We start from the raw sequence: 17,007 nt of genomic DNA, 5'->3' as shown, positions 1-17,007 counted from the left end.
ACCTAGGCACTTGGTATTTCTTACCCTTTCTCTGGGTGCAGCAGGACTTCCCTTTCTCTAGGCCTCTTGAGGAGTAGCCACTGGAGCAGGTGTCCCCTGGTGGGGACAAGGTCATGCTCAGCTTCTAGGGAAAGGGAACAGGAGTCTCCCTGGTCATAGATGGGGCCAGGCTTTTATAGAAAAAAGTGTCTGGCTGCTGTCATTTAACTACTTAGCCAGACCTCCAAACTCCTCTATGGGAGAACAAAGGGGAACCAGAGGGAAAAACAAGAAAGCCTTTTCCCTAATTAAACAAATTCCTTCAGTTATCTGTCTGTTCTTGTTTGGTCTCTGCTTGGCCTTGCTGTGGTGAAGCTGAGCTCTGTGTTCTTCAATGTGTTCACCACAGATGGCACCTTGGCCTTCTGCTTGGTACTTTCAAGGCTGTTACCAGTTCAGAGTTTGATATGCTCTTTGCTTTCCCGTGGGAACCCTCCAACTCCAGGCTAAGGGCAGTGAAGCTGAGACTGAGAAATTGCATCACAAAGGGAAACAGAGGCAGGCAAACTGAAGCAGAATGCCCTGTTACATGGTAATTGTACCCTTTCAGTCCTCAATCTGCTTAGAAGCATCTTAGAAGCATCAGCTTAGAAGCTGATAGTGCAAAAAAATGTCTGCATGTCTTGCAGGATTTTGCCTTGATCAAAGCTGTATATGAACCATGAAGTACTCCTGATATACAAGGTGGTTACTTCACATCTGTATTTGTTCAGAGGGTTTGAAATGAGTTTTTCCTTATAGACCTGGACTGGACAGCATGATCACACTCAGGGAGGATTAATGGGATCTGCTTAGTCAAGAGTAAATTACAGCTGCTGGGGAACACAGGTGATCTGACTTCTTTAACCAGACAAACATCACAGCAGTTCAAATGAACAAAATAAAAAAGGGAGCAGTAGCATTTTGAAGCTGTATTAGCACACTAGTACTAATGGGTTAGTACCTGTGGAAGCTACACACACTACTGTGCCTGGACACTACACCCCAAGCCAGGGTGAGTGCTACAGGAGGCTCCTTCTTTGCATTATGACCTGGCTTGGAGGCACACAACAGTAGAAAGACAACTGAGGATTTTCTCTATCACTTAGTAACTTGAAAAGGGAAAGTTAAACAACTAAACTAAGAAACTGGCATTATGTGAGAATTTGTCAGTGGCATCTGAGAAACTGTATGTGAGTGACAGAGGAGCCACAGTTAGCAAAGTTTCTTTATTGTCAGGTCTCAAGACATTACCATAATTTGACACTTTATTTGTAATGTATAAAAACATAATTGCAATAAGTTTAAGTAATAAAAGCCCAGATGTCTCTATCAATGCTCTATAATGGTGTTTTAAGAAATTTCAGCAGTCAAGGAACTCATCCACTTCATGATAGGATAAATAAGAAGGAACAGGTACCACCCATGGTTTTCACTGGAGAGTTCCCAAAGCTGTGTGGGATTACAGCTTCTCTATCAATATTGCAGAAGCTCCTCCTCCTCCATTGCAAATTCCTGCTAGACCATATTGTCCTTGTTTCAACACATGGGCCATGTGAACAACAATTCTTGCTCCAGACATTCTAAACAAGAGAAAAAAAAAATATATAGCTTAGTGTAAAGGAAAGTCTTAATTTGACCCACACAGGATAATTGGCAGAGTGCAGTACTGACTCGCAGGAGGCAAAATCCCCCAGCAAACCACTTCATCTACATTTAGATGCAATACAAAGATATTTTACTCTAGCTACAGTACTTAGCAGAAAGATGCTTATACAAACACAAACAAAAACTCAGTCTTCAGCTAAAGTTTCTTCTGGAAATAGAAATTGCCCCTAAGTTAATCTGTACATTGTGAAATACCTCTACATGAAGCAGAGCTTTTTCAAAGGTAAAAAATCTACCACAAAACCCAATCCATAGCAACTATTAATTTTGAAGTTTCTTATCTCCTTACAACATGATACACAGCAGTATGCTACTCTGGTCCACCTAATGTACAAAACCTGGCATTAAAATTCAGTCATTAGACTACTGAAATTAACTTTTAGCTTAAAAAAAACCCAAACATATTCCCTTATCAGTAGAAGCTGATAGTGCAAAAAAATGTCTGCATGTCTTGCAGGATTTTGCCTTGATCAAAGCTGTATATGAACTATGAAGTACTCCTGATATACAAGGTGGTTACTTCACATCTGTATTTGTTCAGAGGGTTTGAAATGAGTTTTTCCTTATAGACGTGGACTGGACAACATGATCACACTCAGGGAGGATTAATGGGATCTGCTTAGTCAAGAGTAAATTACAGCTGCTGGGGAACACAGGTGATCTGACTTCTTTAACCAGATGACAGCTTTTCAGACCCACCAGCACCCCCAGTCTATCCCTGTCTGCTGCATTAAGTGCTTCTGGACTTCTGGAGTCACTGCTAAAAATGCTTTGACAAGACATGGAATTTCACTTTGCCCAGGCAAGAAAACCAGAAGTCCCTGTACCATATCCTTTGCTGTTTTCACAAGTTTACATGTGAATTTTACCAGCTTAGCTACCTGATTAATTATTATTGTTTATTCTGTCATGTTAATAGTGATTTGGTTTTAATACTCCATTAACCCCTACAGCTATGGTAACAAGCAGGGTGTTTATAAAAGCAGACTGATAACAAACTGCAAAGAGGAAAATGTGATCATTGTATTTTCAAGCTACCGTGGAATTCAGCACCTGAATTATGTCACTAAGTACTTGATGGCAAATTTTTATTACCCTTCTTACTTACAATGAATTTGAGAATAAAATGTTAGCAGTGTGTCCAGAAAACACTGCCTCCATGCAGAACAAAAACCTGTATTTTACCTACCCTATTGGATGTCCAAGAGAGACAGCACCTCCGTTAATATTCACTTTTTTTGGATCAATATCCAGCATTTTAATATTGGCCAGCACCACAACACTGAACGCTTCATTGATTTCCCACATTGTAATATTTTCTTTTTTGAGGCCCGTCTGGCTTAAAATCTGGAAATAATAAGAAAATAGTTATGACTATGAAATAATTAGGTCTGTTTTGAAGTTTGTGACTGAGGCTGCCTAATGCCTGATTCAGGCTCACATTTCAGAACCTCTTTGTCAGGTGGGAAAAAGCCAAATTGGGATGCTGAAGCACAAACTTGAATTTTCACACAAGAGGACACAGAGAGTACCCTACACTGAGTGTGCTTTCATCACACCTAAGCTAAGACTGCTCTACAGCCACTACATTTAAACAGATACAGGACTGCCTCGTGCCATACTGTTTGTCTTCAGTTCATTTTTTGAACTGGTCTGTATTTGTCTAACCATATTTATTTTCCGTTTACCCATACGAGCTGAAAAGCTTCTGAAGTGCAAACAAGCCCAAAGTTGCTGAAAACAGTATAAAACAATATTCTCTTTCAACATAGGTATGAGAAATTTGTTACTCAGAAAATCAGCATTCTAGCCTCGATCCTCTGAAAAACATGTTTTTTATATTTATGACATAATTATAACTTTGATCTTAATTACAGGAAGATCCACTGAGGGACAAACCAGCAATCCAGTACCAGGGAAACCCATTAGTTTTCAAACCAGTAATTTTTATTCCTACCTTGGGAAAAGCATATGCAGGTGCAATTGGGAAGTCAATGGGATCAACAGCAGCATCTGCAAAAGCTGTAAAAAATGCAAAAGCTGTTTAAAGATCTTTTGTTTTTACCATACATGGTTTTTATTTGTGCAAGCAGCAAACCCAGGCAAGGCAGAAAAAATCTGAAAATAATGGTCCATGAAATATCTTAAGTTTAGTGCCTTAAGTGAGCCACATAACATTTTCAGATTTTTAATACTATTCCATGCAGAAAATTCTGTTTATGATCAAAACCCTGCTGGTCCCACACCTGACATTTCCAGGGCTGTACTGAGAGGACGCAGCCATAATGCCCAAGGCCTCACCTCTCTCCCACAGACATCAGATAACCAGCCTAACAGGGCTCTGTCCAAAAGCATCCTATCAGAATTATTTTCTAGACTCTACTCAAGCAAAAGAAAAATTTTACCTACTATCCGTGCCAATGGTTTGACTTTCAGTCTCTTGGCTGCCTCTGTAGTCATCAGCACCAAAGCAGCTGCTCCATCGTTCAGAGTACTGGCATTAGCAGCTGTAACAGTCCCTAGAAAAGGTCAAGAATTGTTTAAATGGAGAGGAAAGTGTAATATAGCTCACCTATATCCTCTTAAGGATTTCATTTTTTACCTTGGGCCCCTGAACATAAGGTCTCAACAATATGGAGGTATCTGTTGCACTGATTATTTTTTTTTTTAATCATTTTATTACAGAAGCACAGTCACGTGTATTTGTATCTTTACCCAAGTAGCAGTGTAGATCACACCTCCCCTGCATTGCTGGCACTAGCAGAGAATTTCAGCCCAAAAAAGGTTGTGAATGAGTGGTAATTTTGATTAGCCAAAAAGATGTATCCATCACAGATTCAGGGAAGTAACAGACAACTGTGTAAAGGCACTCCAGCTCTCTGAAAGAAGAGCTTCTACTTGTCAGAGACCAAGGTAATAGCTAAATTGAAACCAACCCACTTCAGTCTTTTTAAAGTAAAGGTCTAACAGACATTTTCACTGTTTCAAATATCTTGGACCATCTTTTAACCTAAGCCAGTTGATGCTGCTGTGAAGGATGTTTGTTTACCTTGGCAGACTGTTGGGCATTCGAGCTCTTGTGAACAGTACTCTTCACTATAACAAATTATTCTTGCACTTGGTGGGAAATTAAGCAGTTAATTTAACAATATTTACCATTTTCTTTTTGGAAAACAGTTTTCAGCTTTGGAACTTTACTAAAATCAACACGTTTGTATTCTTCATCTTCTTTCACTTCTATATCTGGCTTCCCTGAAATGCAGATTTGGTTTAGTATTTTATAGAACAGTCCATTCTTAAGACATTGTAACACAGTATTTTGATTAAATTCTGCCTTATTTAATCAACATCAGTTAAAAAAAATGTAAACTCTTATAAAATGCATGTCAACCATAATTATGAAACCAGGAAAAAAAAAAATATTTCAATCCAATTTATTCAGAGCAAACCCATTTATACTTCCTGGTGGCTGAATGAAAGGGCCAAAGAACCTATCTTTAAGTTAATTAGTGGGGGAAGTAAAACACAAATGACCTCAAGTCACACTGGCTAAATTCAATAGCTCATCTTCCACTTAAGTAAAAAAGTAAAAAGCTACGGTATATAACATTAAAGAAAAACTAAAAAAAAAAACAAAAACAAAACAGATCATGGGTGGCTGCTGTTCACCAGAAAGTCTGCAAAACATAAAATTCTTAACTAATCTAAAATCAGCATTCCTGGGAACTGTATGTTTAAACAAAACAATTTGCACTGAGCAGACAGCTTTCAAAAAGAAACAATTCATTTTCTTACACCTTCCCATAATACCTTTTTTTGAAATAGTGACAGGAACTATTTCATTCTTCAGTATCCCTGAATCCCAGGCTGTTTTGCTCTTAGTGTAAGAGGCTATGGCATAAGTGTCTTGTTCCTCTCGTGAAATAGTAAGCTTCTTTGCAGTGTTCTCAGCACAGTTGCCCTGGAAGAAAACCAGGCATGTTAAGTGTTGTGTTTCTGGAGATGTGAAGTAGAAATGTAACTGAAAAAACCCAACCAGCAGATTTCCAGAACTGAAGGTGACTAACACTTTGTGCCCATTTCTAATTTACAAGAGTCGTGATTAAGCAGTAACTTCTGGTTTTGGAATATGATTTCTGGATCTGGATTATTAAAGCCATGAAGGAACTTTCTTTACAAAGCTTTTTTTAAAAAGTTAAAAAACAGCATGCAAAAGTAAGTTTTAAAGTGCTTAGGGCTGACACCTATGGAGACTGAAGATGGTTGTTCAGCCAGAGAACACAGGATGTTCACATCATCTCAGTGATGTTCTCATTCCACAGTTAGCTTGCCTACTCCAAAGGCTACAAAGATAGGTCAACACAAGGGGTTTCTTTAGCCTTTGGGATCTGATAGTCTAAAAACTGTATACATAAATATATACCTTTTGTCTAATAACTGGAATGAAATCAGTAGAATGAAACAATTGAATCATTTTCTATATAGTTCAAACAATTATACAATCAATATTCACTACCAACACTGTCTAAATACCTGGTGATGAAATAAATTTAAAAAATAATACTCATTTAGTCAACCTGGAAGATCTGTTCTTAAACAGATTTTGTTCCACCCTATTTCTCTAGAGAACTCAATAAATCAACACAAAACCCTTTAGTACCACATTCCTCCCATTCTTCAAACAAGCAAGTTCACTTCTATGCAGTTAAAGAATTCAAGCTTTTTGTAGCACCATCAACTTAGCCTGTTGCTAAAACATGGAGAAGAGCAAGTTCCTGAAGCCATGGGATGGGCCTCCCTGTCTATTCTCACACACACTGGTATGGTTTTCCAAGCAACCTACAGCTGCTATAATGTAGACACAAGGGAATCCAGAAAAATATTGTCCCTATCTATTAAAACTGTGCAGTTTTTCCTCACATAGAAGAAATAGCAAAGCCACTATTTACATTCCTACAAAAATCCTCACAATCTAAACATATTTGCTGAAATGTGGTTTTAACCATAGCCTAAGCAAGGTGTGCTACACTGCAAGAATAAATCACACATGGGAACAATGTGAATCATGGCAGCATATTTTTCATGATGTTTCCCAGTAGTGCAGCATGAACACTAATAGACCAGTCCATAGTGTCTTACAGTTGTGAATTAACAAAGGCAAAGGCCAGAAATACTCATTAACTGAAAGAAGTAATTCTCTTTTCAAACTGTTTTTCCCTGATGCTTGCTCTTAACCATCTTCATATCAGTTGTTTTCCAAACCCCTCCTAAGTCTGCAGTTGTTTGTCCAGTTTAAGTTACCATGCTGATAAGGAAATGTATCAGCTGACTCAAAATTTCCAACAGAAGATATATGTACATTGGAGGAGGAAAAATAAACACAGCAGCCTGCTGAACCTTACAGAGCAGATACCCTCAAAGACAACAAGTAATTTGATTGCTCTCTCCCAGAGAATGTAACAGCAATCTATCACTGGCAGAAATCTTTATTTCTTTAACATCTCTGCTCTTGACTATTTAGACTTCAGCCAGAGACAGATGAACTTTGATGTTCTGTCTTGGTCTTCTGCTTAGCCCCCCATTACAGTTACTACAGGAAACCTGGAAATGGAAGACTCTTTCCTCCTCTGTTAGTATTATTCCTCATTTCTACATTTAACAGATGCAGCAATTTCATAATGATTATATGCAAGCTCTTCAAAGCTGCACCAGGTTGATCATGTATAGCTGATACTTCAATACTGTGCAGGCATATTTACCATATGGATAAAGCTATAAGCATCTGTAAGCCCATCTTTTACTATCAGGTCTTCCAGCTTGACTCCTCCATAAGGTGTTGATCCTCTGCTCATTGTATAGGGAACATTAGACATGCTCTCCATTCCACCAGCTACCATTACATCCTGCTCAAAAGGAAACAAGTCAAAATTATTAAAAACGTGGTGTGTTCTCCTTGTAGGAACAAATATTAGCAAAAGCTTAAGCATGAACACGTTACATACCCAAGGAGTCTTAGAGGAAAAGGAAAAAAAGTCTTTGAGCATTTAAAAAGGGAACATCAGGGATGAGGGCTGAAGATGCTAACACAACACCTGGACTTCTGTCTTGAATGTAATTTTAGAAAGCTGCAAGACCCGTGTCAGTCCCTTGCACTTTTACTTCAAAAGTTTCCAAAACAGAATTATAAATTTTACTTGAAACAGCTTATCTTTCTGTTAATTTCTCATTTTTGGTCTTCTTTAGCTGCTCTGTATTTCTACAGAACATGCAACAGTCAGAATCTAAGAGATGAAAAAGAAGAGACAGAGATGTACAACTACCTGCAGTTTTACACAATATTGTTTCATCTCACTGTGTAGAGAGAGATGACTTACAATACACTTCTATCATCTGAAAAAGCCAATAAAAAAAGGAGTCATTAATAATTAATAACTGAAACTGAATTAAACTGAATCATTATGGGCATTTATAGATTAGTATACTTTGCCAGCTGAGACAAAACAAAACAAATAAAAGGAAAACCAAAACACCTATTAACAGCAAAGCTAGAAAGACCATTTGTATAACTGTCAGGCTAAAGCCCAAAAATCCCAAGAATAACATGTGAATAACAGGCACAGTTGCATATAATGGAATTTTTGAAATATGGATAAATGAAAGAAAAATACAAACACTGCACTGTAAGTCCCTGAGAGTTCAGTAGTGCTGTTAATAAAAATACAAAAAAATGTTTTACATAAGAACAGCAGTAAGAAAAGAAAATATGGCAGCTTTTTTTTGTTTCTTTAAATCAAGACTCAGAGAACCAATTTTTGGTTCAGAATAGATTGTAAAAGAGATCCAGTGACATGAAGTAGTAAAGAAAAGAAAGAAAGCAGGAGATAAATGGGAAAGGCAGATAACGTAGGGAAGCAGCAGCAGATCAGAGGAGCAGTCCTTGGAATTTCCACTTAATAAAATAAAATACCCAGAGACAGAGGTAATACAGTTGTTTATACAATGATGTACACTGACTCAGGCCACTGGGAACTATTACTGACCTTCACACCACAGATACCTCAGTCTGCAGCCAGGAGAACAAGCAAATACCAAAATCTCCCATAATTTTTAGCTCTAGGAGACTAATAACTGGCTGAGTCTTTGCTTCTGCTGAGATTGGTGGCACAGCATATATAATCAGCAATAACAGATTCTACTTTTTCTAAAACAGTTAAAAAAGTCTTTAATGTACTTGGAAACCACCTAAATATAAATATGCATATTTAAATTATTTAAGTGTTTGAAGTGTCTGAAAGTCAAGATTAAATGTATTTCATCAAAAACTAAGTCCATAAAAATGTCATCAATTTTTTTTTCAAATCAGAAAGCTTGAAAATTGCCTCAATTATTTTTTTGGGCGTGGGGTGGGAAGATAGAGAGAGCAGTATGGAGATGTAAAAGGAAAAAAATTCACTTATTTGCTCAATTCCAAAAATGCATGACAATTTCCTAACTATAACACTTATAAAGTCTGTTTTAAACAAAAACACACTTAAGAGATTATAAAATTAAGGTTGCATAAGCAAAACAAAACCTTACTAATTAGCTTTATTATCCCACATCAAAACGCAGTCCCAAATCAAAGAGCACAGTCATTAGGAGAGAATCTACAACATTAGTTGTGTTTTTTCCATAAAACTGCACTTGAATTCACATACCTGACTCCCACACATCAGACTTTGTGCTGCCATCATGATTGATTTCATTCCTGAAGCACAGACTTTATTGACAGTTGTACAAGGAGTGCCAATTGGTAGACCTGAGTCAAAAAAAGTTGTACAAACTTCATCATTTATAGGGCAGAGTAACACTTTATTGGTTTTGGGTCAAAAATATGTCATATGGGACCCATTTTTATCCAACTGGTGTTCAGCTTGCACTATTTAGCATGCCAGGGCAACTTATCTACCCTCACCCCTCATTTCTGTCCTTCTTTGGAGACTCTTTTTTCTCCCCTTGCACAATAACAGACTTGGGATAAGGCAGCAAGCAAGTGAAGAATCAGACACAGAAGATCAGGAAGCAATTCCAGAACTATTCCTCCTCCCAACACCCTGATCCATGCCTCTAAAAACATTCAACACTAAAAAGGCATAAACAAGCTGTAGACAACTGGCAACAAGACAGAGCCCAAGAGTATAAAGACTCTAAACACAATACTGAGCAAGACCAAAAGTGCTGGGGAACAGTGTCATTCACATGGTCACTACTGAGTTGTTATTGAGTGGTCTTTACAAGAGCTTTGGGCTCTGCTGCATGCAGCTTGGGTCAGGGCCACTGCACCACTCTGCCCTGGGCTTGCTCTCCAGGGTTACAGCTCTGCTACCAGCATATCACCTCCACACCAGCAGTGAGATGGGGAAACTATCCAGGGGAAAGAAAAGGGACATATTTATTCCTCTGCCTCACATGGAGCTGTTCATTCTCTTTCCAAAAAGCAGAGGGACAGAGCCAAGAAAGTATCCAATTCTTCCCTGACCCATAGATTTCCTAGAGTCAGGATTAGGTATGGAGTGTAGGTGATCTGGAAGTAGCAGCCTGGTCTCCAGTATTGTCTTCCCCAGGTTCTGCAAACACTTTAGTCAGTAGCATCCTTGGGCAAAGGAAAATTGATTTCTGAGGACACACAATTAGACCCACTTACATGATGAGTACAACACACACCCTTCACAAAGGAAAAGCATACACAGACTGTCTTGACAAAAGGCTGGGCACCACTCTGCTGTAACTCTGAATTCAGTAACCTACACTATCTACATAAAGAGAGAAATCTTTTACCCTATTATCAAAAGAACGAATACCTGCACCCAAGACTGCTTGTCTGGCTGGAGCTTGTCCTTGTCCAGCCTGCAAGACATTACCCATATATGCTTCTTTTACTTCTTCTGCAGGGATACCTATAAAGCAAAATTGGTTTGATTCAGGATTTTTGGCACTTTTACAAACCTCCCCACTAAATTTTTCTATCAAAAACCAGTGAAATGTGTCATGTCCACTTAGAATCTTGATCCTCATACTCATGAAACACAGTGACCTGGTGAGACTCACAGAAAATAATTCCTTTGTTGCCCCACAGAACAAGCTAGTTAGCTTATTAAATCAAACATTTCCAAGTCTCACTAGTCACCTGAGCAGCTCAATTTCCATGGATGTTTAAATACACAAGATGTTCTACCTGTCACAATTACACCTGAAGAAGCAATTTTGTTAGTTTCCTTAAGAGGGGTGAGCCAAGGCCAGCTAGGTCCCACCAGCCAGAAGAGGCCTGATATCCCACTACATCTCTTATTCAAGTTACTGTAATATGCTGTTTCAAGAAGTCAAATTTCTAGAAAATTGACTCTCCTCTTCCAAGGAGCTTTTTTTCTGGTTTCAATCCATCAGTAGACTCACAAGGGTCTCCTACAAGTATAAGTGCCCACATAAAAAAAAAAAAAAAAAAAAAATGAGCAGGGAAAAGAAGTGCCACTGGTTTCAGCAACACAAAGTCTTTTCATCAGCTTAGGTGGTCCAGAAAACCCCACCCCAGAAAACCCAAACAACGCATTAATTCAGTGTTGGATCAGCACAGATGTCCCTAAGTCAGTTCAGCTCCTAGAAATTTATTCAGATTGCTATATTCTTTCATGCAGATTGCAACAGATTGCAACATTCATTCATGCAGCTTGCAACAAAGCCCAACATCAATTTTACTTAAATACAATTTCTGGATGCAGACTTAATAGCACCACATGACCAAAAAACCCAGGACCTTCTGTTTCCCATAAAATTTAAAAGACAGATCCTGTTCTAAGCCACCCAAGGTTTAAATTGTCACCAAAAAAATGTACATATACCTGCTCTGTCAATTGCTCCCTTAATTGCAATGGAACCAAGTTTAGTGGCTGGCAATGATGAAAGAGATCCTTGGAAAGATCCAATCGGTGTCCTTACAGCACTTGCTATCACCACCTCCTAAGAGAAGCATGGAGTAAAAGTCATAGTCTGTCTCACATACACACACACACACACACACACCAGTATTTTTTAAATTTATCTACTTTAAATAAATGGATAAATTCCCTTTTGTCCTGCAAGTGTTTCAGAACACTGAGATAATCTTTATTAATGCATGCAGCATGGGGAATAAACACAAGGAGACTGGTGTGCAGCTGCAGGACTACAATCTTGGTATCATGGAGCAGTGGTGGTCTGGTTCCCCATGGCTGGAGGGCTGCCATGCAGAGATATGAGCTCTTTAGGAAGGACAAGCCAAAAACACAACAGGGTGTGTGGGGGGTGTGCGTTTGCCATTTATATGACAGAATAGCTGGGGTGCATTGAGCCTTGGAAGGGATGACTGCAAAAGTCTCAAAGGTCCTGGCGCAAAGGGGGGGTCAAAGAGAGTTGGTTAATGTTCTCCAAGCTCAAGAACAGTGCATTCCAACAAGCAGGAGGCCAGGTAAAAAGGGCAGGAGGACTGCATGGATGACCAAAACTCATACACAAAAGGGAAGCACAGAGAAGGTGGAAGTAGCACAGAGAACCTGGCAGGTGCTGTCTGAGCATGCAGGGATAAGGTTACAAAAGCCATGCCCAACTGGAACTGGACCTGGCAAGGGATGTCAAAGGCAACACAAAGCTTCCACAGGCAACTAGGAAGCAAGAGAAAATCTAGGGAAAATGTGGGCCTGCTGCTGAATGGGGCAGGGAGGATACAGGACATGAAAAAGCCTGAGGTACTGAATGCCTTCTTCACCAAGTCATCACTAGTAAGACCAGCCTTCAGGAATCCCAGGCCCCAGAGACCAGAGGAAAGGCTGGAGCAAGATGTACCTCTGGTGGTTAAGGATCAGGTAAGGGAATACACTGGAGAGAGTCCAACAAGCAGTCACAAGGATGATTAAGGGACTGGAGCATCTCTACAACCAGGAAAGGCTGAGAGAGCTGGGACTGTTCTGCCTAGAGAAGAGAAGGCTCAGGGACAGCCCATCCATGTACATCAGTACCTGATGGGAGGGGGCAAAGAGGATGGATCCAGGCTCTTTTCAGAGGTGCCCAGGCACAGGACCAGAGGCAGTGGAAAATGTGCAAAATGACACATAAGAGGCTCATTCTGAACATCAGGAAACACTTTTCCATGGCGAGTGTGACTAAACACTGGAACAGGCTGCCCAGAGACATTGCAGAGTCTCCATCCCTGAAGATACTGAAAAGCCCAGGTACCACCATAATGTGTAAGCAGTAGTTTAAGACATGGTAGAATATTCAGTTCTACACCTAGTAGCCTCTCAAGACATATTTACTCTTATTCTGCTCAGCTTTAGTGCTACATCAATATGTCTGCCTGCTAGCCCTCTGAGAGCATGGCACCAAAACAATGCTCATTTCAGACTTCTGGCTGCCTTGGACAGCTATGGAGAAGATCCAGTGAATACCTCCAACTGTGCTGTTTCAGTGGAAGTTAGACAAAAAGCTTGCAATGTCTCATGCATAAATGTTCCTTATTTAGACAAGCAAAGAAAGAGAACACTAGAAAACATTAAACAACCAAGACAAATTATGCTTGTTTAAAACTAAGAAGCTCTGTCTGTTTCTGTAAACACTTCTCAGTATGATTGACTTCAATAACAGTAACATACTTGTCTTCATTTGTTATGTTGATACAGCAAGTTGCAGAGTAACATAGAGAGTCATAGAATGGTTTGGGATGAAAGGGACTTAAAAGATCATCTAGTTCCAGCCCTCCTGCATGGGCAGGGACACCTCACCCTAGATCAGGAATAGATCAGAAATAGATGACCAGATCAGGGATAGATCAGAAATAGATCACTAGATCAGAAATAACCTCAAAAGGATTAGTTGGCACCAGCTGTGTTTTCCAGTAACAGGTAGACAGTTGCATTTAGCTTATTCTACCTAATTTTGTCCTGCACTACCTAGCAATTAGCAAACTAAAATAAAAAAGGAATTTTTTTTATTCCTGATTTTACACACAAGTCACATTGTCTTCAGTGGAGATTTTTCATTATAACTTTAAAAAAACCTTCAGTGAACAAATTTTAAGCAGTGATTTATTGCAGTCAGATGGTGCTTTATACTTACATTTAAAGTCCGTTGTGATGCATAGCCACGGGCTGTATACTTCAAAGCCTGAAAATAAATAAGTCCTCAGAATTTCATATCAAGAAAGCCAATGCCATGACATTTCAGTCACGTGCCATTTTCATTGGTATATTTATTTTAAAAAGTAACATCTAAGAAGCACTGGAAAAAAAAATAAATTAAAGATCATAACAGGCCTTTTAAAAAAAAAAGTGTAGTCTAGTTCACACAGTCTCACTGTAACATCTGTTTTAAAATACTTTCTAAACCAGAGACTGAGTGGTGCTATTCTGAAAAGGTTTACTAATCCCTCTGTCTGCTCCTCTGGACTTTGGTTCATTCATTCCTATCATTAACTTCACTGCTTTTAAAACAGGGGCAGTTTGCATCTACAGCTTAATTTCAATGGTGTTTCATGAACAAAAGTGAGGATAATGAACTCAAAATGTTACAACAAATAAAACAAAACAAAAAAAGGTATCACCCAAGAAGCTACTAGATTAATTGAATTAAGCAGTATAAAGATGAAAAAAATACATTTGTAGGTATTGTTTCATCTATTAATAGAGTGATCTTCTAATCAGTGGTTCAAGCCACTTTCTTAGCCATTTCTTTAGCACACTGGAAATTTCTGGTCATTAGTGAACTTCAGCTAGACAGATACTCATAAAAATTACTTAAGGACACCACAAAAACTCTGACAATTTTATAAATTTAAGAATACCTTCTGGTGTTGTGTCCACAATATGAGACATTAAGTTTGTTTCTCTTTTCATTTGACAACCTTCAACTAACAAGACGCAGTTTTTTTCCTATTATTGTTTGGGGTTTTTTAAATGGTTCTTTTTGTGTGTTTTTTTTTTTTCCAAGCTCAGGTTGCAATAGCCAGCAGAAAGCCCTAAATTAAACTTTCCCCTGAAAATGAATTATGTCCCTGAAGGCCTTTAACAAGAGGGGTTTCAAGGGTTAGTGTCACAAAAATTCTAGCAGAGGTAACACACCCTTGCTGGACAACACCTGAAGTTTACCTTTGAGTAAACTGGACAAACCAGGCCATAGTCTGCTAAGCATACTTGGCATTAGTGGTTGTGTACCTGGAATGTCAATTATAGGCTTTTTTTTTTTTTTTTCTCCTTTCAAACAAAACACAAAAACTCTACACCTGGTAAAACAACCTTCAGCTTTGCTCTTGGCAACAGCCCCGATCCTTCCCCTGCCCTCTTCTCCCCAGGGCACCTCTCGAGGTCCGAGGATCCCCGCGCTCGGGCCATGCCAGGCACCTCCACCCCCCCAGCAGAGTCCGCAGGGATGCGCTGAGGCTTTTTGGGCAGGAACACCCAGTATCTCACCTCCCAGCTGTCCTTCTGACGAACGGATCTCAGGCAGGCGAGATCCTGCCTGGAGCAGTACATGCGCCCACCCCATTCCTCCCCCGGCCCTGGCTGGAGAAGCCTTTGACAGCTGCCGCACACCCTCAGCCTGCAGCGGGAAACCGACGGGCACCGGGGCTCTGGTAAGGGCAACCCATTCCGAAGGGCCGGGCGGGGGCCCTGCAGGCCGCAGTGGGAAAAGCCGCTCCCAGGATCGGGGGTAAAGGTCCCGCCAGACTTAGCGCGGAGCTGCCGAGGCGGGGGGAGCTGCCGCCCTCCTCCCACCGGGCCCGCCCAGCCCCGCAGGCCGCAGCTGGCACTGTCCCCGCTCCCCCGGCCGAGAGTCCCGCGGCAGAACCCGGGACCCGCTCCCTCCCCTCAGCTCCTTCCCGGGTCGGGACTCCCTCCCTCTCTTCCTCCCTCCCTCCCGCCGGGCAGCGCCCGAGGTGTGAGGTGAAGGGAGCGCAGCCTTGCCCCGCGCAGAGCAGGGTGTGACCTTGGCTAAGCCTTTACGGGCCCCACGGCGGGGCCGGAGCCGCGCAGAAAGGATGCGGGAAAAGGGCTGGGGCCCACGCCTCCCGCCTCACCCGCAGCTGGGCGGCCGGGCGCCGCCACCCCAGCACCCGCAGCACCACCACCGCCGCCATGGTCCCGCCGGCCGCCCCCGTCACCTCCAGCACCGCTCCCACCACCGCCTATAGACGAAAACTCCCCGCCCACCCCCCGCTCTCATTGGCCCTGAGCCGGGGGCGGTGCCACCGCCCGTCACTGCCATTGGCGGAGCGGGAAGGCGGGGCCGCCCCGCGAGGGGCCCGGGGCGCCATGAGGGTGTGAGGAGAACAGAGCGCCTCAGGCTGAGGGCAGGGGAGGGGGAAAGCGGGTGGGGGAACGGAAAGGGAAAGGGAAAGGGAAAGGGAAAGGGCAAGGGCTCTGCGCTGCCCGTATGTGGCCCAGCTCCTAGACGTGCAGAACTGAATTAGAATCATAGAATCTTAGAATTGGCTGGGTTGGAAGCGACCTCAGAGATCATCAAGTCCAACCCTTGATCCACTACCGCTGCAGTTACCAGCCCATGGCACTGAGTGCCACATCCAGTCTCTTTTTAAATATCTCCAGGGATGGAGAATCCACCACTTCCCGGAGCAGCCCATTCCAATGCTTGATCACCCTCTTGGTAAAGAAATTCTTTCTAATATCCAACCGAAACCCCTTGTCAGAAACACAGCTGGGCAGTTACAATGTCTGTGAGGGTACAATGTCTGTGAGGATGTGGGTGCTGGAGTACTCCCAGGTCCAGGACACGGTGTTACTGGAGTGTCCTTGTGCTGCTGCTGCCTGCTGTTTTCATTAATGCCAGAAACTGAATTCCCATTAAACTCTTGTCAAGACCTGGGCATAAACAGCAAAGCATTAACTCAGAATTGAAACCTGGCTGAGAACACTCTCAGAAGCTGCCTTTACAGAAACATTGGAACCTTCTCGATCTCAGAACGCCCACACTGGTTCCACAGACTTCCCTGTATTTTGTTTTCCCATCCTCATGCTCTCTGCCTCCAAATCTAGACTTTTTTAAAAACCAAAGGCTAGTATTAAATCTGAAGATCTGGCTGGCTGATTGGCAGTTCCTCTTTCCACTCTTCCTATCCAACACACTTGGAGCTATGCTAAGAAAAGCCTGGTCCTTCCTTGTCTTGAGCTTCATGCTTCAGAGGACAAGGTGATGTTCTCTGTGAATTATGGTGCTGCACACTGTCTTGCACAAGCAATTCCATATTTGTTTCTGATCAACCTTGTTGCCTTCTTCTCAGCTACTTTAATTCCTGAGGGA

General features: G+C 41.4%; 1 protein-coding gene across 1 annotated transcript; it reads right to left on the bottom strand.

The window, feature by feature from the left end:
- Positions 1-1,228: 1,228 nt before the first annotated feature.
- Positions 1,229-15,893, bottom strand: ACAT1 (acetyl-CoA acetyltransferase 1). Its single transcript, XM_071734870.1, has 12 exons — positions 15,767-15,893; positions 13,810-13,857; positions 11,562-11,679; positions 10,527-10,622; positions 9,384-9,484; positions 7,446-7,589; positions 5,497-5,647; positions 4,843-4,938; positions 4,092-4,205; positions 3,644-3,708; positions 2,876-3,033; positions 1,229-1,601 (listed from the first exon to the last, which is right to left on the bottom strand). The coding sequence occupies exons 1-12, from the start codon at positions 15,824-15,826 to the stop codon at positions 1,481-1,483; spliced, it is 1,272 nt and encodes a 423-aa protein (XP_071590971.1). The 5' UTR covers positions 15,827-15,893; the 3' UTR covers positions 1,229-1,480.
- Positions 15,894-17,007: the final 1,114 nt, after the last annotated feature.

Source organism: Heliangelus exortis, chromosome 1, assembly GCF_036169615.1.
Source record: "Heliangelus exortis chromosome 1, bHelExo1.hap1, whole genome shotgun sequence".
NCBI lineage: Eukaryota > Metazoa > Chordata > Aves > Apodiformes > Trochilidae > Heliangelus > Heliangelus exortis.
This window is presented reverse-complemented; position numbering and strand designations above follow the sequence as displayed.